This window comes from Stegostoma tigrinum, chromosome 10 (assembly GCF_030684315.1).
Source record: "Stegostoma tigrinum isolate sSteTig4 chromosome 10, sSteTig4.hap1, whole genome shotgun sequence".
NCBI classification, from domain to species: Eukaryota; Metazoa; Chordata; class Chondrichthyes; order Orectolobiformes; family Stegostomatidae; genus Stegostoma; species Stegostoma tigrinum.
This window is the reverse complement of record NC_081363.1, coordinates 76,915,723-76,940,338: the sequence shown is the minus strand read 5'-3', so window position 1 is coordinate 76,940,338 and position 24,616 is coordinate 76,915,723. Positions and strand designations below refer to the sequence as shown.

The following is a 24,616-nucleotide window of genomic DNA, read 5'->3' as shown; positions in this document are numbered from 1 at the left end:
GAACGAGCAGGGAAACAGGATGATTGAATAAAATGGAATGGGTCTTATCTGGACAAAGGTGGTGATAATTCTTAGTATTTCTATTTAATAAGGAAGGGGAATCGAACAAAATATCAGTAAAAAAGTGGAGATTGTAAATGCATTAAAGATTGTGAGAGAGTTAGTACTGGATGGGTTGGTTGTGTTTAGGGTAGATAAGTCACCTGGTAAAAACAGTCTGAGAAACTACAGGCTGGTTAATCTAATGGCGATAATGAGTAAAGTTTTAGAAACAATAATCAAGAGAAAAATCAGCATACGCTTAGAGATGTTTGAGTTAATTAAGGATGATTTGTAAAAAGCAGACTGTTTTACTAAATTTATTATTTTCTTGCTGAAGTAACAGAGGAGCTGGGTGATGGGAATGCAGTGGATGTTGTCTATATAGATTTTAGGAAAGCTTTTGACAAATACCACATAACTAAAGTCAAGACTTGTGGAACAGGACAGTCAGGATCCAACTGGCTAAAACAGTTGGTTAAAGGACAAAAAAGCAGCAAGGCACAGAAAATTGTATCAGTGATAATGGGAACTGCAGATGCTGGAGAATCCAAGATAACAAAATGTGAAGCTGGATGAACACAGCAGGCCAAGCAGCATCTCAGGAGCACAAAAGCTGACGTTTCGGGCCTAGGCCCTTCATCAGAGAGCACAGAAAATTGTTATTTTTCAGGCTGGCAGACGGGAGGCAAAGGCGTTCCACAAGGATTAGTGCAATGATTTCTGATTTTTGTTTTGCTATCTATAAACAATTTGGAACTTCGAAGACAAAGTAGAATTTCAAAGTGTGCCGATGATAAACTTGCAAACAATGAAGACAATATGAACTGCCTGCAACATGCCATAGAGAGGCCAGAAGAATAAGCAGGCATGAGTCAGATAGAATTTAATGCCAAGAAATGTGGGGTGATGCATTTTGGCAAAAGGGACGGTTAGGAGCAACATTAATTTAATGGCACAGTTTCCAAAGAGTTGCTAAAAAGACAGACTCTGGAATGTGAGTGTGCATGTGACTGTTTGAAGAGTGGTTAGCAAAAGTCAATGGGATGGTGAGCTTCACCAACAAAGGCATTGAGGACAGAACAGAGATGTTCTGCTAAAATCACAAAACATTTTGGCCATCTAGGGTATTACATCTAGTTCTTGTCACCACATCACACTTTACAAAGGATTAGTGGGTTCTTGATGGGGTACAGTGGAGATAGTCCCAGTGAAGGGGATTTTAATTACAAGATTAGGTTGGAAAGATTAGGGTTGTTCTCATGGGACCAAAGTAAATGTAGAGCAATTTGATAGAAAAATAGAAAATTATGAAGCATTTTTACAATATGGACACAAAAAATTACAGCTAATTGTATGAGCACCAAAAGACACAGATTTAAGGTTTTGAGCAAGAGAAAGTGGGGAGGAACTTTGTTCCCAGTGAGAGGTGATGATCTGGAACTTGTACCAAAGGTGGTGGTGAAGCAAAAACAGCCCTTTCTAAACAAACTGGGATCCACACTTGAAGGAAATAAACTTGCAGATTGAAGGGGATGGAGACTGGGATTGACTGGCATCAACCTCGCAGGCCAAATGGCTCCTGCGTGTGGCATAAATGTCTCTGCAACAGAAATCCAGACTGATTCTTTCAGTGCAGTACTGAAGGAATGCAGCATTGTCTTTTGGGCAGAATGTTAAACCGTCAGCCCTTGCAGGTTCACATAAAGCATCCCTTGGTACCATTTGAAGGAAGCGTGTCCTGCTGGTATTCATCCCTAACACAGCTAAAATAGATGATCGTCAACATGCTGTTAATGTGGATCACAAAATTGGCTGCCACATTTCCACGTTACAATACAGATGTTCCATCGGCTTCGAAATCCTGAAATCGTTAAAAAGGTGCAATCCAAAAGGATAGGAGACAGGCTTGTTTTGACAAGGTGCTCAGTTCTCCTTGTCAAAATTATGTCCCCTCCTCACCAGAGGTCATCACCTCATGCAGTACACCCAAAGGCAGCAAAAGCTGTGCAGTGCCCTGCCCAGCTGGTGGCTCTAGGGAGAAACACTTGTCACTCAGAGATCAGCATGCTGGGGTTGTGAAAAAGGATTTACAATGCTTGTAATTAGAAACTAGAGAGCTAGGTAGAGAGCGATAGACGGCTGAATCCTTTTCTTTATACACGCCTAAGCTTCTACTTATATAGAGTGAGACACCTTGGAAACAGTGTAACCCCTTCCAAGTTGTGAATACAGCCTACTTCATCACGCAAGCCAACCTTCCACCCACTGACTCCATCTTTGCTTCTCACTACCTTGGGAAGGCAGCCATCATCATCAAACATCCATCCCATCCCAGTTATAATCTCCTCCAAACTCTTCCAGTGTGCAGTAGATACAAAAGCTCAAACATATGTACCAACAATTTCAAGAACAGCTTCTTCTCCACTGTTGCTGACTTCTGAATGGACCTTTCAAATTTTCAATTTAATGCAGATCTCGCTGTTTGTGCGCCTTCTCTGCAGCTGTAACGTGCATTTCTCGCTCTGTTCTATTACCCTAATGCCCTTTGTATGGTCTGACCTGCCTGTACGGCTTGCAAAACAAAAACCTTTCACTGTACCCAGGTACATGTGACAATAATAAATCAAATCAAATCAACAACCTTCCTTTCAATCCATCTATATGTGTAACAGCAATAGTTAGTTCCCAGTTAATACCTATAACTTGAATGTCTCACTGATGCACAACTATCACAAGTTCTTGCTTTTTAGTGATTTTTGCTTGACTTTAACGTACATACCTCTTTAGAGGCGTTGGAATCGCTGTCCCAGCCTCTGCGCTTCTCTGCATTTCCAGATGGCTGGCTGTTTTGCCGTTTGCATCCTTTGACTTCCTGTAGCTCGACAGGCTCTTCAGTCTAGTGGAGAAAGACGCCACATGAGACAAACAGGAGGCAGTGAATAATAAAACAAGGCAGTTAAAAATGCCTTGCCCCTTCCATCCCCTCCACCCACCTTTAGCCTTTTGCAGAATCCCAAAGATTGGGTGAGCAGCATTACTGGTGAGTCTTAGCCTGAGTCCTTTTCTGTAAATATTAGTTATGTCCCCTCACTAATGTTGCAGAGCTAAATCCAACAATTAGGTTGTCCTATTAAAAGCAGGTTACAGATTAACAGCTTTGGGTTAGAACTGTGAAACATGCACATGCTGTTTCAATGAGATTCCAGCAAGATTGCAAGTAACTTGACTGGGGTAGGGATGACATCATTTAGAAGGCAAGTGTCATTTTCGATAACACTTGGATTACAGGATCTACTGAACTGGTTTCAATTGTCTGAAAAGCAGCCACGGACCAAGCATATTTTTTACCCTAGAGAAAGTGTAGAGCTGGATGAACACAGCAGGCCACGCAGCATCTTAGGAGCACAAAAGCTGACGTTTCGGGCCTGGACCCTTTTCTGATGAAGAAAAGATGCTGCTTGGCCTGCTGCGTTCATCCAGCTCTACACTTTGTTATCTCGGATTGTCCAGCATCTGCAGTTCCCAGTATCTCTGATATTTTTTACCCTTATAGTGTCTTTTACCGGCCATCAAATTTGCGCATCCGTTTATGCGGGAGAGAGCAGAGTGAGTAAAGGCGTAGGATAAACACAGAATTTAGGATTTATTTTGGCAGGGAGAACATGGACAGACAAAATGAAGGGTGCAATCTAAGCGGCTGCAGTAGGACAGAGGAGCACATGTGCATAAGTCATAGGCAGAAGGAGAAGTTGAGAGCATGGCTGAGAAAGAATACAGTATCCTAGGTTTATTAATATGGGCATAGAGTAGAAGAGATGAGGTCATGTTGAACTTGTACAGGACACTACCTGAACTCAGCACTGCATTCAATTTTGAGAGCTGCCTTTCGGAATGAAATGAAGGCATTCGAGAGAATGTGCAGGAAAGATTTATGAGATTGATGTCAGCAATTGGAATTTCAGTTCATAAGATAGAAATTAGGACTGTTTGTTTTGGAGGAGGGAAAACTGAAAGAGATCTAATAGAGATATTCAAAACCATGAGGGGTCTTGACAGAGGAACCGATCAAGAACAAGAGAGCATTGATTTAAAGCAACTGGTAAAAGAAGCAAAAAAGGTGATAGGAGGAAAAGTTCTTCTCATAGCGAGTGGTTTAAATCTGAAAATGCACTGCCTGACAGTGCAGAGATGGTGGGTTCAATGGAAGTATCCAAGAGGAAATTAGACTGTCACTGAAAAGGAAGAATGTGAAGGATTACGGGGAGATGACAGGAGAATGGTGGGAGGTGAGAACATTGAATTTCCAAATTAATGGGCTGACTGGCTTCCTTTCGTACTGCAACAAATCTGTGATTCTGTAACTGGCGACAGCAGAAGTTTATACTGCAGGGTGGGAAAGAAAGGACGCAAAATAAACTAGCCAGCAGCCTTGTAAGTAAAATTTGAAACAAGGCAAACTAATGAAACTGATTAGCTAAACCTGCTATGACAATGTTTATGATTTAACAAAATAGGAAAAGGCCAGTAAGAATATTAGAACACCAAGTTGAAGTGAGGTGGAAGAAAAAAATTGATCTCTGGATCATCTGCAGAGTGGAATGCACTTATGTAGATATTGCAAAGTCAGAAAATAAGCAAATTCAAGTGGGATATCATTAGAGTGCTGGTCATTTGAGAGGAAGAGTCTGTATTACTCCAGTTCCTGTACTTCATGGTGTCAATGTTAAGAGATTAGAAATCCAGAGATTGGAACTAGTGCTGTGGAGACTTGAGTTCTAATCCCAATACAGTGGCTGGGAAATCTGCATGAAATAAATAAATAAATGTGGAACATATTACTCTCTCATTCATAATGATCATACAACTACAGGGTTGTTGTAAAACCCATCTGGCTTACTAATGCTTTTGGTAAAGTTCATAAATCTACCTAAAAAGCTGATGAAGTTTTGTGCTTTATATCATAAAAAGTATAGAATTAAAAAGCCAACATGAAAGTATATATTCCGATCTCAGAGTACGGTGTGTAATATTAGTCTCCACATTGTACGAAAGATACTGAATCATCAGAGAGGGTACAGTGCAGATTAACTAGAACACTGCCTCATATGGGAAAATATAAGAGGGAAGACAGACATGAAGGGCTTTTGGCATGAACAAAGTACCAAAGATATGATCAAAGAATTAAAAGTATGAAAGATTGGAACAGGTTGGACAAAAATAGACCAGTTTCATTAGTAAAGAATTTTTTAAAAAACCAACAGTTTACAAGGTTAAGAGGAAGGGAAAGAGAAATTTTGTTACAGCAGAGAGCCATGACTGGAATTCTCTGTCAGTGTTTGTCACTGAGTCCGAAACCATGGCAATGTTTAAGATTTGATTAGACAAATATGGATGAAAGGATGTGGGAACAGGGTAGGTAAACATGATTAGGATGAGGGGCTGTTTCTGTAATGTGACTTCCATGTATTTCCAAATAGGTTTTCTCGCAGAGGGAGCAAGCAGGACAGTCTGCTTTTAACCTCTGGAACATAGTTTCATCTCTAGTCCAGACTGATGGAAATGCCACCTCTATCCTGCACCAAACTTGCAGTCACCAATCTATTTCGTGCAGGTATTGGTGTAACTCTACTACTGTCTTCCTACCCACAAATTTGGCAGTAAATTAGGAATGTTATACTGCAGGTTAGAGGCTAAAATAGTAATACATTAGCCTAGTGAGTTGGAAATAATACCTTGGATGTTTTTTTGGGTGGGGGTTGGAGGAGGTGTCATTTAAACTGTTGAGACATGAGGAGGGACCTGTTACTTTTAATCCAACTAGAATATACCTGACCTTCAGTGCTTGACACCAACATGTAGCTTCCAGAGTCCAAAAAAAGTTCCATTCTTTATCACTAACATCCCTCACAGAGAGAAGCACAAAAAAAACTTTTGAGATTCATTATCCAATATTTGTATCAGTCCATCAGATAACTGGAGCACCATTCCAGTAGGTTATAAGTTGAAATCGGAAACTTTTAACATCAAGCAATTTTCTCGGTCTTATCTAAAAAAATACTCATTTTCTAAACAGCATAACAATGTATGATGAGATGATGGAGTTATGAATCTGAAGAATGCTACTGTGTGGGATGGAAGGTTATATTTTGGTTCGCCTATTTAAAACAGAGATGAGGGAGGACTTTCTTTTCTCAGACGGGAGTGAATCTGTGGAATTCTTTACTGCAGAGGGCCATAGAGGCTGGGTCATTAAGTACATTCAGGGCTGAGATAGTCAGTTTTTCTTAATTAGGCAAAACAGGAAAGTGGAGTTGGAGGTTTACAAGATCAGCGATGACCCCAATGAATGGGCTAAATGACTACTAACTCTCCTTTATTTTATGGTTTCCAGTGTAAACATTAAGCACACCCAGGTCTAATGTATCTCAAAAGGTCCCTCTAATACTATTCTAACAAAAGCTTCCAGGCCAGTGGCAGTGGCAGGCTTGATATAAGGTAGACTTCCTTCTACAACAGATGTTAAATGCTAGATAGAGCTCCTGTTAAGACTGTCCCATCAGGCACTGTCTAGCTCAGCTACAACACGACTTATCTCTGATGAAGGGTCTAGGCCCGAAACGTCAGCTTTTGTGCTCCTGAGATGCTGCTTGGCCTGCTGTGTGCATCCAGCTCCACACTTTGTTATCTTATATTCAAAGCAAATCGGGGCCAACAATGTGCCTTAACCCTTCAACAGGGTTATTTATTACACAGGATGATAATTTTGATTCTCCACTCAACCCATACCTGTGGCATCTCTGACTTAAAGACTCTGACTCACGTTAAATGTCAATTCACAGCCAAAAGTTGGCCAAATGGGGATTTCACCCGTACCAGCACTAGGAAGAGTCCAGGTTGGTTCTGAGTTAACGTCTAAAATAATTGTTTTTATAACTCCTCAGCCCCTTACCAAACATTGAGTTGAATGTGACAGGACTTGCCTTTTCTGGTGAACATGACTGATTGGATTGAATTCCATTCTCAAAATAAACCCGCAACCCCAAAGAAGCAACAGCACATGTCCAAGTCAACCGAATCAGCAGTTCATCAGTTAATGGTGTCTTGACTTGACGTTAGTGTGGAATTTTGATCACGGTACCTAGGCAGCAGCATGCAATTCTGCCCAATGATCCAATGTATTCCTTATCAAAGCAAGCAGAGCCCCAGAGCATGCTGGGATAGCAGCATCAGATACAACAGGCAGGTGTTAAAAATAAAAGTTAGTCATGCAGTCACTTCAAGCTGGTTCAAACCAGCAGAGCAAGCGGCCAATGCTCATTCCATGCGGTAGGTGGACAGAGAAAAGAGAGACAGAAATAGAGGCGCTCACCATGGAGAACTTAGCAGAAAGCAAAGCCCTGGCTCTATAGTGCCAACAGGAGATGGCAGCCAGCAGTGAACTGGCAAAGTCGGCTACCTGGTCGCCCTCTATCATTAATTCCTCTTCTGGCTCGACACCTTCTTGAACAAACTCTGTACCTCTCGCCGTTTCCTCAGAATCACTTGCATTCTGAAGTTCCAAGGAATCTTTGCTATGAGCCAGGTTGTCCTCAATGCCATCCCTCTCGCCCTCAGGCTCAATCGTACTAGATCCAAGAGTACTGACACCCGTCAACGAATTCAAGGAATCCTTATTGCCCAGAAGCTCTCCATCACTGCCTGCGTGCTGTTTGAAGGGGTCAAATGGTTCAGTCATTGGGCCAAAAGATTCATCAACGCAATCTATAACTTACAGGCACTTGCTGACCATTTCCAACAGTGACCATCTATCACAGACTATCAGTAATTCCTCTCGTGCAGCTCAGCTCCGTTCATATCGTAAGAATTTCTACCATATGGGGCACAATTGCGACCACTAAAATTAGTTGAAAGCCAAAAAACAGCTTTTCGGTACAGATCGGTACATGGACTTGATCTCAATGGTTCAAAGCTATGTAACGTTAGACATTTACAGTATAGAAGGAAGGCCATGATGACCACCCCAATTTACAAAGATCTGACTACATAATTCCACTTCACAGCTCTTGGAGAGTAGCCTTGGAGGCTACTGCAATGCAAATGAATATCTAAATACTGCTTAAATTTTACTAAAGTTTGTGACTCAACCATCATTTTAGGCAATGAGACCCAACTCCCCCTGCCTTCTGAGTGAAAATATTTGTCCTCAACTTTCCAGTTACAGTATAGAAGGATGGCCATGATGACCACCCGAATTACCAAAGATCGGACTACCATACTGGTTCTGAGGAAGGGTCACTGGACCCGAAACGTTAACTGTTTTCGCCTTCACAGATGCTGCCAGACCTGCTGAGCTTTTCCAACAACTTTGCTTTTGTTCTTCATTTAATCTTTTACCTCTTATCCCCTGGTTGTTGGTTCCCCTTTTAATGCAAAAAGTGCCTTATCATACATATGTCCTTCATAATCTTACGTACCTCTCCCAGGTTCCCATATCAACCTTGACAGCAAGGTGAAACAACCCCAGCCCATCTAAATTTCTCCCTAAAACTCAGACCAGATTATATCCTTCCTATAATGTGGTGACCAGAACTGCACTCAATACTCCAGCATTTTAAAAGTTTCAGCATAATTTCCCTACTCTTGTACTCTCCCTCCTTGAGTAATAAAAGTAAGTATTCCATATACCTTAACAACCTTATCCACCTGCCCTGCTCCCTTCAGGGATCTGTGGATATGCACATCAAGGTCCCACTAAGCTAGTGCTTTCCAGGGTCCCATCATTCTCAGTCTAATTCCTTGCCTTGTTAGCCTTCCCTAGATGCACTGTCACACACCTTTCAAAGTTGAATTCCTGTTCTGTCCAGTCTGTTGGTATCCTCCTGCAGTTTTACTTGCACTTCCTGATCTTTTCTGATGCCTTCAATTCCATTTGAGGAAGTGTGCCAGAATGAGAATCAAAATTGGACAACTAAACTTCTCTCATCCTGTGTGACAGGCACAGCTTAATGACCACGTTCTTGCCTCGAGCCTGAAGACTGTGCCTTCAAGTGCCACGATCTAAATGCCTGGCCAACATCACACTTGTGCGGTCTTGCTATGCCCAAATTGTCTGCCACATTCCCTAGCTCACAACCATGCCTACACTTCCAAAGTACTTCAGTGGTGCTGATGAACTTTGCTGTGTTCTGGCATTATGCAAGGCATTTCACAAATATCTATCAACCACCATTTCATGGGTAACCAGAAATGGGAAACACAATGTTGCTCTTACCCAGTCTCATCCTAACACAGTTGATTGCCAAATGTCCTTTGAAGCAGCCAAACAAGTTGTTTAGTTGAATCCAGCTATAATCTCTCCTCATTCACATCTCAGGAAAAGTAAGAAATACAGGAAATCACATCCCCAAGGATGGCATAAACAATTAAGCCCTGGTGAGGGAAGTAGAGATCAACATCCACAGAGCAGCTGAATGTTCCTGTGTGTGTGTCTCTGTGTTGAGGGAGGGGAGATGGGGGTGTAGTGGTGTCAGCCTACAGCCTGTTAATTAGATTCCTTAGAGGGAGCTTCTTGGTAATTTGTCAATTGAATGGCACAATTCATCAGCCAAAACACTGAGCATCAGCCTGGTTAAAAAAGAGTCAAGAAGTCAAGTTTTTCATCTTGCAATGGGGCACCAATTTATAAAGCATGAGAGGAAGAGAGTGCCGATTGGAGCGTTGTTGACATGGAAATGTAGCAGATACACATTACGGTCAATCTTTGTTCTGGCCACAGGCAGGTATTCTTCGAGTAGTCAGCAATGCAGCACGGTATATCTTTTAGTACACAGCACTCTGTTTTATTCATCGCACATTACACATTTTTCATTGGGGAACAAAAATAGGGGTCATGGTAATGCCAATCTCTGCTACATTCCCATGGCAACATCCCTGGCCAATCGGAGTAAATGTGCTGGTCTCAGAATTAGGATTGATTGTTCTCAATGTATCTCCATGCCAATGATGGCCCAAGTACTCATGACCCTCTTCTCATGCTGTACAACACAGTGTTTCTTCACACCTCCCCCATCCCTTCAAAGTCTTGCATTCCAGTCCTGGTAAGCACACAATGAAAAACTTCAACTTCTAGTCTCCTTTTAAAGGAAGTTTATCTCTGTACTACCAAGCAATTGTTCAGCATCAAATTAACATTCCACCAGGCTGATAAAGATGGGGAAATAATAGATTGAAACCTCTAGGGTGAGTGCCAAGTCAATGACCACACGGGTGGGGGCACTGACAGGCATTGGTTACATTGCTATCTGGGCACAAGGTGCCCGACAAAGCATCAAGCTGTGAGCCATTTTCTGGTCTGTTGTTTAAAATGTGCATGAATGGGAGAGCCTGGTTTCTATACAATACCAACAACTCAGACAGTCAGGATCAGTCTGAATGCATAGGCTTCCTTTGACTCAGCAAGTCAGGGGTCAGACAAAAAGAAAAGGACAAAAGAGGAGCATAGCACAGGAACAGGCCATTCAGCCCTCCAAGCCTGTGGCAATCATCATGCCCTGACTAAACTAAAAAAAACACAAACCTTCTGCCCTTATTTGGTCCATATCCCTCTATTACCTTTCTATTCATGTAACTATCCAGATGCCTCTTAATTGTCGCTATGTGCCTGCTTACACCACTTCTGGCAGTGTGTTCCAGAATCCTACCACTCTCTGCATGAAATATCTCCTTTTCATATCTCCCTTAAACTTTCCTTCTCATCTTGAAGCTATGCCCCCATTGTAATTGAAACTTCAACCCTAGCAAAAAGCTCTGACCATCCACCCTAGCTGTGCCTCTATCAGGTTACCTCTCAGCTGCCATCTTTCCAGTGAAATCCTAGCCTTTTTTTAAACCTTTCCTCATAGTCAATGCCCTTGAGACTGGGCAACATCCTGGTGAACCTTCTCTGTGCTCTCGCCAAAGCTCCCACATCCTTCTGGTTGTGTGGTAACCAAAACTGCATACAAACTCCAAATGTGGCCTGACAAGGGTTTTATGTAGCTGTAACATGGTTTGCTACCTCTTGTACCCCATGACCTGACCGATGAAGGCAAGCATGCCATGTGCCTTCTTAATCACTTTGGCCACCTGTGTTGCCACATTTAGGGAACTGTTGACCGGCACGCTCAGATCTGTCTGTATGTTAATGTTCCTAACAGTTCTACCACTTACAGTATAATTCACAACTAAATTTAAACCTCCAAAATGCATCACCTTGTATTTGTCTGGATTAAACTCCATCTGTCATTTCTGTGCCCAAGTTGCTAATTTATCTATACCCTGTGTATCCTTTCACAATGATCAGTATCATCAGCAACTCCTCCAATTTCGTGTGTCTACAAACTTCTAATCAGACCACCCACATTTTCCCCAGAACATTTACATATACTAAAAACAACAGAGGACCTAAGACTGATTCCTGCAGAATACCACTAGTTACTGGTCTCCAAATTGAAAAACACCCTTCTACCGCTACCACCTGTCTTCTATGACCAATCCAGCTTTGTATCCATCTAGCCAGTCCACCCCGAATCCCATATGATTTTAGTTTCTGTACCAATCTACCATGCTATACTAAAATCCACATAAACTACATCCACAGGCCTCCTCTCATCAATCACTTTCATCACTTCTTTAAAAAAAATTCAATCAGGTTGCTGAGACATGAGCTTCCCTGTACATAACCATGCTGTCTGTCATTAACTGGTCCGTTTTCTTCCAAATATGCATATATCTCAGTATCTTCTCCAAGAGGTTCCCCAAACCAGACATCAAGCCCACTGGCTAGAATTCACTGGATTATCCATGCTTCATGTCTTAAACAAGAGAACAACATTGGTAAATTCCCAGTCCTCTGGAACTTCGTTGTGGTCAAAGAGGAAGTGAAGGTATTTGCTAATGCCCAGCTATTTATTCCCTTATCTCTTTCAGAAACCTGGATGGATCCCATCTGGCCCTGGGGATTTGCCTACCTTAATGCAATCTAGGATACCCAAAACTGCCTCCTTTCACTATAGTGACATTCTCTAGAACATTCACACACTCATCCCTGACCTCAACATCAGTCGTATCCTTATCCTCAGAGAATACCAATTCAAAGTACTTGTTAAAGATCTCTCCCACTTCCTGTAGCTCCACACATAACTTCCTTCCTTTGTCCTCAAGTGGGCCTACTTGTTCCCTTGCTACCCTCTTTCTTCTAAGCCATGGGATTCTCCTTGACCCTGTTTGCTAAAGACATCTCAGGACCCCTTTCAGCCTTCCTAATTCCACACTTAACTTCCTTCCTAGTTTTGCTAAACTCCTCAAGGGCTTATTCTAGCTGCCTAGGCCTATCACATGCTTCCTTTTTCCTTTTGACCAAGCTTACAATTTCTCCGGCAACCATGGTTCCCAAATCCTGCTATTCCTATCCTGCAGTTTTGCAGGGACATGCATGTCCTGTACTTTAAAAGCCTCCCACATGCCAGACGTAGGTTTGTCCTCAAATAACTGCTCCCAATCCACATTCATCAATCCCTGTCTAATTTGGATTGGCTCTTGGCCAATTAAACACACTCACCCAAGGACCATTCTTGTCCTTATCCATGACTACTCGAAATCTTATGAAGTTATGGTCACTTAGGCCAAAGTGCTCTTCTACTGGAACATGGAGCACCTCTCCTGGCTCATTTCCTAATACCAAGTCTATTATGGCCTCCTCTGTGGTTGGATTGGTAATGTACGGTCTCAAAAAACCCTCCTGGACACATCTAACAAATTGCTCTCCATCCGAGCCCCTGGCTCTAAGGGAGTCCCAGTCAATAAAAGTAAAGCTGAAGTCACCCATCACAATTACCCTTCTTTTCTCACACCTTTCCAGTATCTGACTACATCTCTGACCCTATGTTTCCCATGGTGCTGTTGGGAGGTCCACAGAAAACTCCCAATATTGTGATTTCACGCTTCCTATTCCAGAGCTCCTCCCATAATGCCTCACTGCAAGATCCCTCCGATGTGTCCTCCCTCAATAAAGCTGTGATGTGATCCCTAATAAGCAGTGCAACTCCCCCACCCCTTTTGTTTCCCTTTCTGTCCCATCTAAAACAGCTATATCCCGGAACGTTAGATGTCTCTGTAATGATAATAGCACTGTAATTCCATGCAGTAATCCGTGCTCTTGGTTCAACTATCTTACCTACTATAGTCATTGCACTGAAGTAAATGCACTCCAGACCTCCAGTCCCTCTGAGCCCCATGACTTCCCTCTGCCTGCGTTTACTCTGCACTATGCATATCTCAGTTTCTCTTTTGTTCCCAGTCCCTACACTTATTGGCCTGATGTTCTGGTTCCTGATCCCTGCCACGCTAACTTAAACCCTCCCGAAGAGCTCTAGCAAACCTCCCGCCCAGGGTATTGGTGCCCCTCCAGTGCAGGTGCAACCCGTCTTTCTTGTACAGGTGTCACCTTCCCCAGAAAACATCTCAATGATCCACATATCTAAAGCCCTCTCTCCTACACAAGCTCTTTAGCCACGTGTTCAACTGTACTCTCTGTTCGCGGCCTCACGAGCTTGTGGCACGTTCAATAACCCTGAGGTGACTATCCTGGTAGCCCTGCTTTTTAGCTCCCTACCCAACTCCTGAATTGTCCTTGCAGGACCTTTCCCCAATTCCGACCTACGTCATTTGTGCCAAAGTGGGCAATGACTTTTGTCTGTTTCAGGATGTCCTGTACTGGCTCAGAGACATGCAGGGCTCTGGCACCAGGGAGGCAATGCACCATCCTAGAGTCTCGTTCACATCCACAGAAACATCTGTCTGTGCCCTGATTATCAAGTCACCTAGTCCTGTCACTCGCCCGCACTTTGCCCTGCCCTGCTCTACAGCAGAACCGGTTGTGGTGCCACAGGCCTGGCTGCTGCTTGTGCGATCTCCTGAGAAGCTATTTCACCCCCCAACAGTATCCTGTTTGAGAGATTGGCCCAATTTGGCTGGAGTGAGACTCAACGTCAACCAGCTCTCTCTGGTCAGCACTACCACCGAGCACAATGCAACCAAGGTAGAAGGCTTGAGCCCAACGTGACCAGCATAAACCAATTGCTCACGTAAATGACGACTATCAGATGCTTATGTGAATGAAGGGTTGGGGCGGGGGGAGGGGGGGGGGACGGTGGGGGGAGGTGCCAGTATTGTATGCTGGACAAACAAGTTGTCAGGCACTCCAGGTTCAAAACCTGAACTCTGGATGGAGGTTGTAAAGCCAGAATCTTGCTAAGAATCTAACTATCTAACTATCCTTCTTGTGGAGGAGGGTGGGGGAGGTGGAAAGAGTGAAAAACATTGCAATTACCCATTAGCATTGACACACGTAACCTAATATACAAAAGCCAAGCACAATTAGAGCAGAAGTGATGGTCTTACCTTTAGAGAAACTGTGGAGTTCAAGGTGGGGTGCCGTCATATCAGAAGAATGCAGTGTGGGGAAGGGGACAGGGAGAGAGAGAGAGAGAGAGAGAGAGAGAGAGAGAGAAACACACACAGAGAACATTAGATATCACATATTGGGAAGGCTGGCCAATGGCGAAATGGGTGACCACTGTCAAATTAGCAGCAATGCTTAGTCGGCATAAAGAGAGGGTACAGTGCCTTAAGTGGCAGTGGCAGGAAAAACCAGTGCCAACACTCTCAGCTGATGATGCCATTTGCCACAGGCTGGGAAGGGAATGATTGGCAACAAGGAGATTGTAGAAGCTCATTAATTGTTGAGAAGATAATGTTTATATAACACATTTCATGACCTCAGAATGTCCCAAAGTGCTTTGCAACCAATGAGGTAGTCAGAAGATTGTCACTATTCAAATATAAGAAGTTGGCATCAAGTAAGCTCCTACCAACGGAAATGAGATAGTAACTAAATTGACAGTGTATTTAATAATGTTGTTTGAGAGATGAATAATTATAAAGAACACCTCTTCTTTGGAAAGGTGTACTGGTATTTTTTTTGACGATTCACGAAGATGACAACTTGACCCTCAATTTAAAACTTCATCCAAATGTTGGCACCTTCAAAAATGAAATCTTTGCTCAGCACTACTTGAGTACCGGCCGGCCTAGATCTGGTGCTTTCCTGGAGTGGGGTTTCAGCCCCTTACATTTTGATTTTGACGTCCCTTGAACTTTGCTACGGCCAACTATCCAGCTATCTCAAGTATCAAGGACAGGGTGCACAAATATGCAGCAAGGGGGAAAACATGTCGGAATGTGGACAAAGGCTGATGGAGCCTCAGATTTGGCAGGGCTCATAGCTCTGTTGCCTCTGGGTCAAAAGATTGTGTAATTATGTCATGAGCATAAGGTCTAGGTTCACTCTCTAGTTCAGAGATGCTGCTATGACATGTACAATTTTCTCAATGAGATAAAATATTAAACCCCTTCCTCTCAAAGATTTCATATATTAAATATTTTGAAGATTGGGGGAGGTCATGCTTCATGTTCTGCCAGATAATTATCTTCAAGCATCTTTAAAGTAGATTATCTAATCATCATCACATTGCTATTTGTGAGATCTCATGTGTATAAATTATCTGCTGTGTTTCTTATGTTACAAGTTATTGTTTGCAAAACACTTCAATGCTGAGGTTGTGACAGTTATATAAATGCAAGTGTTTCTTTCAGAGACTTAATAAGCTCATCCCTATGTAATGGATAAATATTGTTGAGGCTCACATCTGATCATCCGTGCTTCCCCCCACAGCCAAATAGCAATTTCAGGCTTGAGTTACCAGAGATGCCTCAGAAACAGCCATCCAAATAATGGATCAGTGCCTTTAGGAAGAGGTGGGGAATGTGAGAGAGGGAAGAATTTTATTCAGGGTCAGGCACCAATGGTATCGTACAGTTTGCTTGAGATCAGGTCATCAGCACTCATTTTTTCAAAATGTTATCCTTCGAGGAACTATTTTTTCCCCATCAAGAAATAAACCACCTCTGGAAGAATGTACCTTTGCTAACATTTGAAGAGACTAAAAACACACACTGGCTAAAGCAATATTGAGGGTTAAAAAGGCTTAACTGTGAGAGTAGATTAAGTAGCATTGTTTTGAGTATATAAACTGAAGGTGTGATCTAACTGTGTGGATTCTGATGATTACCAGATAGTCTTTTCAACAGCCAATCAACAATTCTTTTTCTTTATTCATTCACGGAATGAGGGCATGGCTGACCAGGCAGTATTTATTGCCCTGAGGGCAGTTAAGAGTCAACCACATTGCTGTGGGTCTGGAGACCCATGTAGGCCAGACCAGGTAAGGATGGTGGTTTCCTTCCCTAAAGGGCATTAGTAAATGGGTTTTTCCTCAACGATCAACAATGGATTTATGGTCATTATTAGACTCTTAATTCTAGATATTTAGTGAATTCAAATTCCACCATCTGCGTGACGGGATTTGAACCCGGGTCCCCAGAAAAATGGTTCCATGGTCTGTATCAGGCACATACTTCCAAATTTTTTAAAAATTCTGTCACAGTTTATGAAAAATAATGGTCCAAATTAAGCCTATGTTCTAATTGGAGTAACTTCAAATCCCCCGAATACTGGATTACAAATTATTTCCGACTATTTTTCTAATTGACCTGCTCAAAAGATGTGAACACACACATCTGGAGTAGGTGGGATTTGAACCCAGGCCTCTTGGTCCAGTAGAAATTATTTCCTCCGAGTCCAGAACAAAGGAACTTCACTTTAAAACCAGAGCCAGGCCATTCAGGGTGATGTCTTCACACTAAGGATATTGGAAATCTAGAAACCTCCTTCCCCAAAATAAAAGGAATAAATTGAAAATTTTAAAATTAACACAGGTAGATCTGCATTAGTGAAGAGAAGTAACGGTTACAGAAACAGGGTAGGTGGGGGTGGCAATTGACGGGCTAAGCAGCCATCTTTTCATTGAATTGTAGAACATGTTGGAAGGGCTGAATGGTCTGCTTCCCCTGGGCAGGATCGGGGTGGGGGGTGCATGGGAAATGATCTTTTCAATCATGACGCCTCCCACAGCTAAACAGTGTTGCTCATATTCTGTTGTTGAAATAGGCACAGGAGCTGCAGTGAGGGGATTGTAGGGAGGGATCTCAAAAGGTAAAGGATTGGCCCTTGGATGGTATATGGCCTGCGTCTGCAGAGCTAGTCTACTGCAGAAGGTGGCACCTTGGAGGGAGCAGGAGTGGTGGATCGCAGTGAAACTAGGTACTTATTTGCTTGGGAGTAAATTTACTCACCGCTCTGTACCAAGGATTTCAGGATCTGTTTTGTCGGCTCTGCGAGGGGGGAGAGAAATGAAGAAAAGAGTAAGAGATAAAGGCATCCTCTCAGATTATTGCCATACAAATGAATGGCTCCAGAGCCTTGCATTCCTTTCACTAGGCTTGTTGTGAAGACTCCAGTTCAAAGCACCAGTGAGCCACATTAGTAACCGAGTTCTCCCAGCTCAGGATTGCAGGCCTTTTCAGCACAGTGAGTTTGTTACGGTCCTACACTCGGGTAGGAACATTTCCAACCCAACAATCTGTTAAGAATTGTGCTCCTCCAACTCTGGCTTCCCACCCACTTCGCCCCACCACTGGTGGGTTCAAGTTACCCCTGAAGTTCCTCCCTTGATCTCTCCAACTCTCTCTTGGCAGTAAGGCGCTGTTAAATTCGGGTGGACTTGGTGTGGAATCGTGCATTCTTGCGAAGCAGGTAAAAAGGGTGGGGCGTCTACGTAAATGCAGGTTGTTGCTGCCGCTGCTGCTGAGAGCTGCGTCAAGTTTGCGGCGTGCAGCTCGTTTTACAACCTTAAAGCCTGCTGCTTGTGGGCTGGGCTGAGAGAGCATGGAGGGAGTCACACTGTTGTCCATCAATGTCCCAGCCAACACTCCATCAAAGTTGGACAGTGAAGCTGTAAAACAACTTGAGGTGGTGTTGCTGATTCTATGGCCAGTCGCGCAGACAAAGCAGGCCAGCATTGTAACTGCGGTGTCCAGCTAAAACCTGAAAGTCACTAAATTGCAAAATTGGTGTTAGACGAAATAAAACTGAGTGAGAAATTGCTGCTCCTGAATTGCTAAGAATCTAGAACTGTTCAAAAGGAAGGAATTGCCAGCTTTAGGGACAAAAGATGAAAAATCTTTTCTCTCATTCAGGATGGCGAGTCTTTGGAATTCACTCTCTCAAAAAGCAGGCTACTTTTGAATCTTATTTTTAAAAGGCAGAGGAAGAAAAGCAAGGGGGTGAAAGGTTGCCGTGGGTGGGTGGGAACATGGAGATCAGATCAACCAAGTTCTTATTGATGGGATAGCAGGTTCAAAAGGGTTGAGTGGCCTATGCCTAATGTGTACATTTGTAGATAAGAAATGTTGACTAACTCAGTTTCCTGTTTGTCAGTATCAATTCAAACATATAAATGGGTTGGATGTGAACATAGGTGGTTATGGTTAGTAAGTGTGCAGAGGACACCAAAATTGGAGATGTAGTGGACAGGGAAGCAGGTTACCTCAGAATACAACGGGATCTTGGCCAATGTACTGAGGAGTGGCAGATCAAGTTTAATTTGGATATATGTGAGGTGCTGCATTTTGGAAAGGGAAGTCAGGGCAGGACCTACACACTTACTCAAGGTCCTGGGGAATGTTGCTGAACAAAGAGACCTTGGAGTGCAGGTTCATAGTTCACTGAAAGTGGAATCGCAGGTTGATAGGATAGTGAAGGGGGTGTTTGGTACTCCTACCTTTATTGGTTAGTGCACTGAGTATAGGAGTTGGGAGGTAATGTTGCAGCTGTACAGGACATTCGTTTGCCTACTTTTGGAATATTGCATACAACTCTGACATCCCTGCTATAGGAATGATGTTGTGAATGTCAAAAGCGTTCAGAAAAGATTTACAAGGATGTTGCCAGAGTTGGAGGGTTTGAGCTATTGGGAGAGGCTGAATAGACTGGCGTCACTTTCTCTGGAGTGTCAGAAGCTGAAGGGTGACCTTATAGAGGTTTATAAAATCAGGAGAGGCATGGATAGGGTGAAAGGCAAGGTCTTTTCTCCCGGGGGAGCGGTGGGGAGGGGGGGGTGTCCAAAACTACAGGGCATAGGTTTAAGGTGAGAGGGGAAGGATATATAAAAGGGACCTAAGGCAGCGACCCTTTCCACACAGAGGGTGGTGCGCATATGGAATGAGCTGCCAGAGGAAGTGGTACAGGCTAGTAAAATGACAACATTTAATAGGCATCTGGATGTGTATATGAATATGAAGAGTTCAGAGGGATATGAGCCAAAGGCTGTCAAATGGGACTAGATTTATATAGGACATCTGGTCGGCATGGACAAGTTGGGCCGAAGGGTCTGTATCTGTGCTTTACATCCCTATGACTGTAAGTGCCTTCCTCTCTTAATAAAAAAAAGTGCAACCAATAAACTTCAGTTGAAATCTAATCCAACGAAAAGAACCAAAATTCGATTTCAAATATGGACAACGCACTTCTGTTTCTCTGATGGCCCACCTCTTGCACAGGGCCTCCAATGAACAGCATGTGCTCCATCTTCAGGAACACCAGCGTGGGTGACAAATGTATCCATGGAAACGAGTTGTAGAATTGGGCCAAATGATCTGCACCTATCACAAAGGCATTCTGCCTGGACCTGTCCAAGCTTCCGGCCAAGATAAGATGGCCAACCTCCAACATGCTCCCCTCAACGAAAGGTATCCAAAAATTTGGAAGAGGGGACTGGAGTTTAGCCAGAAATCCAGGAGCAGCAATCTCTTGGGTTGATGAAAGAGGGCACTCAGAGTAAATGGCCTCCTCCAGGCCATCAAGATGGCAGACAGCCTGGGACCCTGCAAAACTAATTCCAAAAATTATTTTGAATAAGCTGACAAAGAGTCATAATAGGTCTCTGTCTCTGTCTCTGGATGCTGCCAAATCTGCTGCGTACCTCTCGCACCCTGTCACATTCTCTGCGTTCGTTTAGAAGATTATGGCCTGGCATTAGGTGGGCTGAATGGCCTCCACCTGTACTGTAACCACATTGCCCAAGCCTGCTCCCCAGTGAGTCACATGGGGGTGGATTAAGGTGGATGGAGAGGGGGGTAGGATAGAGTTCCTTCCGCTCTCTCTGTGTCTGTCCCTTGCCCATCCGATCCCAAGCTAGATCTTACCAGATTGCCTGCGGCCCCTACGGTAGCTCACCACTTCCTCCACCGGTTGAGTGGTCATGGATTTTTTGGATCTTTCTGGGCTGTACCGGTACTTGGAAGGATCTAGACAGATCACAGCAGGAAGAGCAATCAATTACCTATCAGCCACTGAGTTTACAAAGGAGGAGGAATAAACTGTCAATCAATGTTTAGGAACACAGGGATAGCAAAATGACCGAAAAAAAGGGAGAGAACTACTGAACTCACCCACCATTGTGATTATCACCTGATTCAACATTAATGAAGCCGTTGACCAATCATATCAATTCATCTAAATCAGTCTTTGACTTTCCCTTGCAAACATCCTGCCTTTACCATGCATTACGCCTCAAAAGACACCTGTACTACATTCCAAAATACATTATTCTGTTGGAAATCAATTCTAACTGAATTGAATAAGCTAATGCTAACTGCTTCCGCTGTCTACCTCAGAAGAAATTCCTTAGGTTAAGTATTTAACTCATTTAAATATCATTATCACGGGTTAGTTCTGAATTGGCTCACCTCATGCTCAGAATAAGATGACACATTAACAAGGCCCTACAGAATAGTAACAAAAGGGAATTTCGCACACTTCAGTCTTTGCATCGCATGACCCAGGTCAGATATTGACCAAAGTCTCCCTTTACTCTGCCCCAACAACTTGCCCCAGCTCCAAACCCATTATAAATCCCCTGATGATGCTAGGTTGATCTCCTGAACATTAGATATCCTCATGATGACCCCGAATATAATGGGCATGCCAGACTTAATCTGGGGCAATTATACACTGGAGTCTGCAAACTATTGAGGGGAATGGTGTGTTCGGTTCTGGTCTCCCTACTATAGCAAAGATGTTGCTGAGCTTGAAAAGGTTCAGGAAAGATTTATAAGGGTGTTGCCAGGATTAGAGGGCTTGAGCTATAAGGAGAGGCTGAATAGGCTAGGGCTATTTTCCCTGCAGCATCAGAGGCTGAGGGCGACCTTATAAAGGTTTAAAAAGTCATGAGGGGCATAGATACAATTAATAGCCAAGGTCTTTTCCCCAGGGTAAGGGAGTCCAAAACTGGACAGCATAGGTTTAACATAACAGGGGAACAATTTAAGAGAGACTTAAGGGGCAACATTTTCACAGGAGGGTAGTATGTGTATGGAATGAGTTGTCAGACGAAGTGGAGGAGGCTGGTCCAATTGCAAAACTTAAAAGGTACCTGGATGGGTACATCAATAGGAAGGGTGTAAGAGCGGATCAAATGCTGGCAAATGGGACTAGATTAATTTAGAATATCTGGTTGGCATGGACAAGTTGCACCAAAGGGTCTGTTTTACTGCTGCACGTATCCAGTCTGCATAGGGATCTGCATCTGTCCACAGTATATTCAAAAGCACATCCCAGAAATGTCAAAATTTATCTTCTACTTTTTCCAAACTTCCATTTTGACAATGTGAACAAAACACAGAGTTCCCAAACCAGTAATTTAAAGCTTTGAAGTCACTTGTCAGTTTGAGAAGGTCTTACTTACAGTAGGAATCCATTTCCAAGATGGCTTCCTTGGCCTGAAAGGAAATGACAAACATCAAGTTTCTTTAAGCCAAGGACAATATATGTACACACAGACAATGGAATAAACAACATTCCACCAGCATCACGCAACTCAGACAAGGGATAGCTGGCAACTGCTTATTACACCATATTAAATAAGAAAAGTCAATACTGGGTCACGTGCACATCAGTTGTCGAAGGCACAGCACCAGCAAGGCCCTAACAGAGAGAAACATGCACCTAAACAGCCTGGATTGGGTAGGGTTGGATTAGTGCAGATTACCTTGGAGTAAGTTAGGCTGCAACAGGTTGGATTAGAGTGGGGTAGACTACAGAAGGTTGAGACCAAAGCAGCAACTTATTAATGAATGGGAACCTTGTTTATCCACAACTGTGTCCAGCATCCAACCTTACGCTGTCTAGGTGGGGTTTAAACACAAGGTCCCGAAGTGGGTGGCCAAAACAAATATTGCAAAACAGACCTGGTATTAAATATTGTTATCTAATGTTTGTGATGGACCTGGAATCGAGTGCCGTGCTATGGGCAGCCTGTTTTGATTCAAGGAGCAGCTCACCTTCTGTGGAATGATGGCATGATAATTCTCTAGAATTAGCCTCTTTATGTGATGTGTCCAGAGACGCTTTTCTTCCACTGTCTTTGCCTGAGAGAGACCAGAATGCCACATGGTCACTTACTGAATGGGTTCGAAGGGCCGATTGGCGTACTTCTGCTCTTAATTCGTTAGTTTATAGATTAAAAAAAAATCAACTAGCCCGATCTTCCTCTTGGCAGTTCTTGATAATTGACGGCTGATGTGAGCATCAATTAAAATGCAGCAAGCGCCTTTATCTTAAAAAAATACATGTAACCAATAAACTTCACCAAAAAAAAAATGACTCACTCAAGCGGATGACTGTGCCCTCAGTTTAAACCTTCATCCAAATGTTGGCACCTTCACCAAAAAAAAATTTGCCCAGTACTTTTCTGGAGAGGGGTTTGAGCCCATTACACTTTGACTTCAACGTTCCCTGAATCTACCGCAGCCTATTTTCCAGCCACCTCTCCTGGCACACAGTCATCCATCAGGCATCATCTGAGATGCAAAATCAGAAACTACTAGAAAAGCTCAGCAGGTCTGGCAGCATCTGGGAGAGAAAGCAAAGTTTCGGGTCCAGTGACCCTTCTTCAGAATTGAAGTTTTCTCCAGTAGTTTCTGATTTTATTTCTGATCACCAGCATCCACAGTTCCTCGTTTGGATTTGTTTAGTGTTTGAGAATTGCTGAAGGAACACTCATGAAAAGTTTGCACACAAAGTGACGAAGGATGGTGAGATGTGCAGAAGTTCATGTGATATTCAATGGTGTTACCATCACTGAATTCCCCACTATCGGCATCCTACGGGGTTTTCATTGATCATCTTAGCTGGACCCACCACACAGACATTGTGACTACAAGAGCAGGTCAGAGGTTAGGAATGCTGCAGAAAGTCACTCACTTCCTGACTCTCTAAAGTCTGTCCACCACCTACAAGGCACAAGTCAGGAATGGGCTGGACTACTTCCCACTTGCCTGGATGAGTGCAGCTCCAACAACAGTCAAGAATCTTGACACCAGCCAGGACAAAGCGGACCGCTTGATTGGTATCACGTTCACAAGCATCCACATCCCTTCACCACTGACGCTCAGTAGCATCTTGTAGATAGCACACACTGCTACACTACAGAAATTCACCAAAGATCCCCAGACAGCACCTTCCAAACTAACGACCACTTCCTTCTCAAGCAGGTCAAGGGCAGCAAATACATGGGAACACCGCCACCCTTAAGTTCCGCTCCAAACCACTCACCACCAGCTGCTCACTGATGCAAGAGCCAGCTGGTGCAGCAGAAGTCCCTCAAACAGCAACGAAATAAGACTATCCATCGCTTGCAATCTTAAAAGCTCCAAACTGACTTGCTGAGTGTAAAACTCATATTTATTGGGGGCGGTATGGTTTCTATAGTGTCTTTTATGTGAAGAAATGATTGCTGACATCACCCCTGAACGGCTTTAAAGTTATACTCCCTTCCTTTACATCCCTGGGCCATATGAGAAAAAGTTCTTCAACCCCTTTAAGCCCTGCATTGATCAGATCACCTTAACTGTCAATACACGAGCAAGTACAAAATCTCAGCTCTCTGGCCCTACCATTTACCCTCCGGACACAGTCTGGGCCTATTTGGATGTCTGGTTTAGCATCGCACTAGGCAACTCTATAACCTCTTTGGAAGACGGGAAAAGGAAGGCAGATCCAAAGCAAATATTAATTTTGTTTCATTGAAACAGGATACAAAATGTACCCAAAAAGCTCTGGAAAAAAAAAAGTCCTACCCTCAGCAAAACTCCCAAAATGTTTCTTTTAAACATTAGTGGTGTAGAAATGTTATGGGAAAGAGGGGTGAAAGAAACAGACTCAACTTGGCATCCAGCCAAGCTACAGAGTATAGCAGAGTCAAGATGACATTCGCTGCGTATCTGTGCAGCACGGGCAAGAGATGTAAATAGTGTGTTGTAGGACAAGAGGAGAGGAGTTCTGAGAGTTGCTACCACTCTTAAAACATTGCCAGTCTCATACCTGGACAGTGTGCTGCTGCTTTGGGTTCTTGTAATGAGACAGTCCGAAGCAAAGCGAGTCTCTGGTGCTTTCAATTAACATCAGTGCGGAACACTGTTAGAAAGAGAGAGAGAGAGAGAGAGAGAGAGGTCTGTTATAATACAAAATAAACAATCAATTTCCAGATAGCAGCATCTGTGTAAAGAAATCAGAGTT

General features: G+C 43.3%; 1 protein-coding gene across 1 annotated transcript in view; it reads right to left on the bottom strand.

The window, feature by feature from the left end:
• Positions 1–24,616, bottom strand: part of LOC125455679 (pleckstrin homology domain-containing family G member 3) — a 183,706-nt gene that overhangs the window by 8,893 nt on the left and 150,197 nt on the right. The window contains exons 10-17 of the mRNA XM_048537980.2: positions 24,422–24,514; positions 22,381–22,467; positions 21,786–21,819; positions 20,245–20,346; positions 17,335–17,373; positions 14,482–14,492; positions 7,412–7,747; positions 2,822–2,938 (exon numbers count right to left, since the gene is read on the bottom strand). Of these exons, the coding sequence (XP_048393937.2) occupies positions 2,822–2,938; positions 7,412–7,747; positions 14,482–14,492; positions 17,335–17,373; positions 20,245–20,346; positions 21,786–21,819; positions 22,381–22,467; positions 24,422–24,514 (819 nt within the window). The remainder of the gene's footprint in view (positions 1–2,821; positions 2,939–7,411; positions 7,748–14,481; positions 14,493–17,334; positions 17,374–20,244; positions 20,347–21,785; positions 21,820–22,380; positions 22,468–24,421; positions 24,515–24,616) is intronic.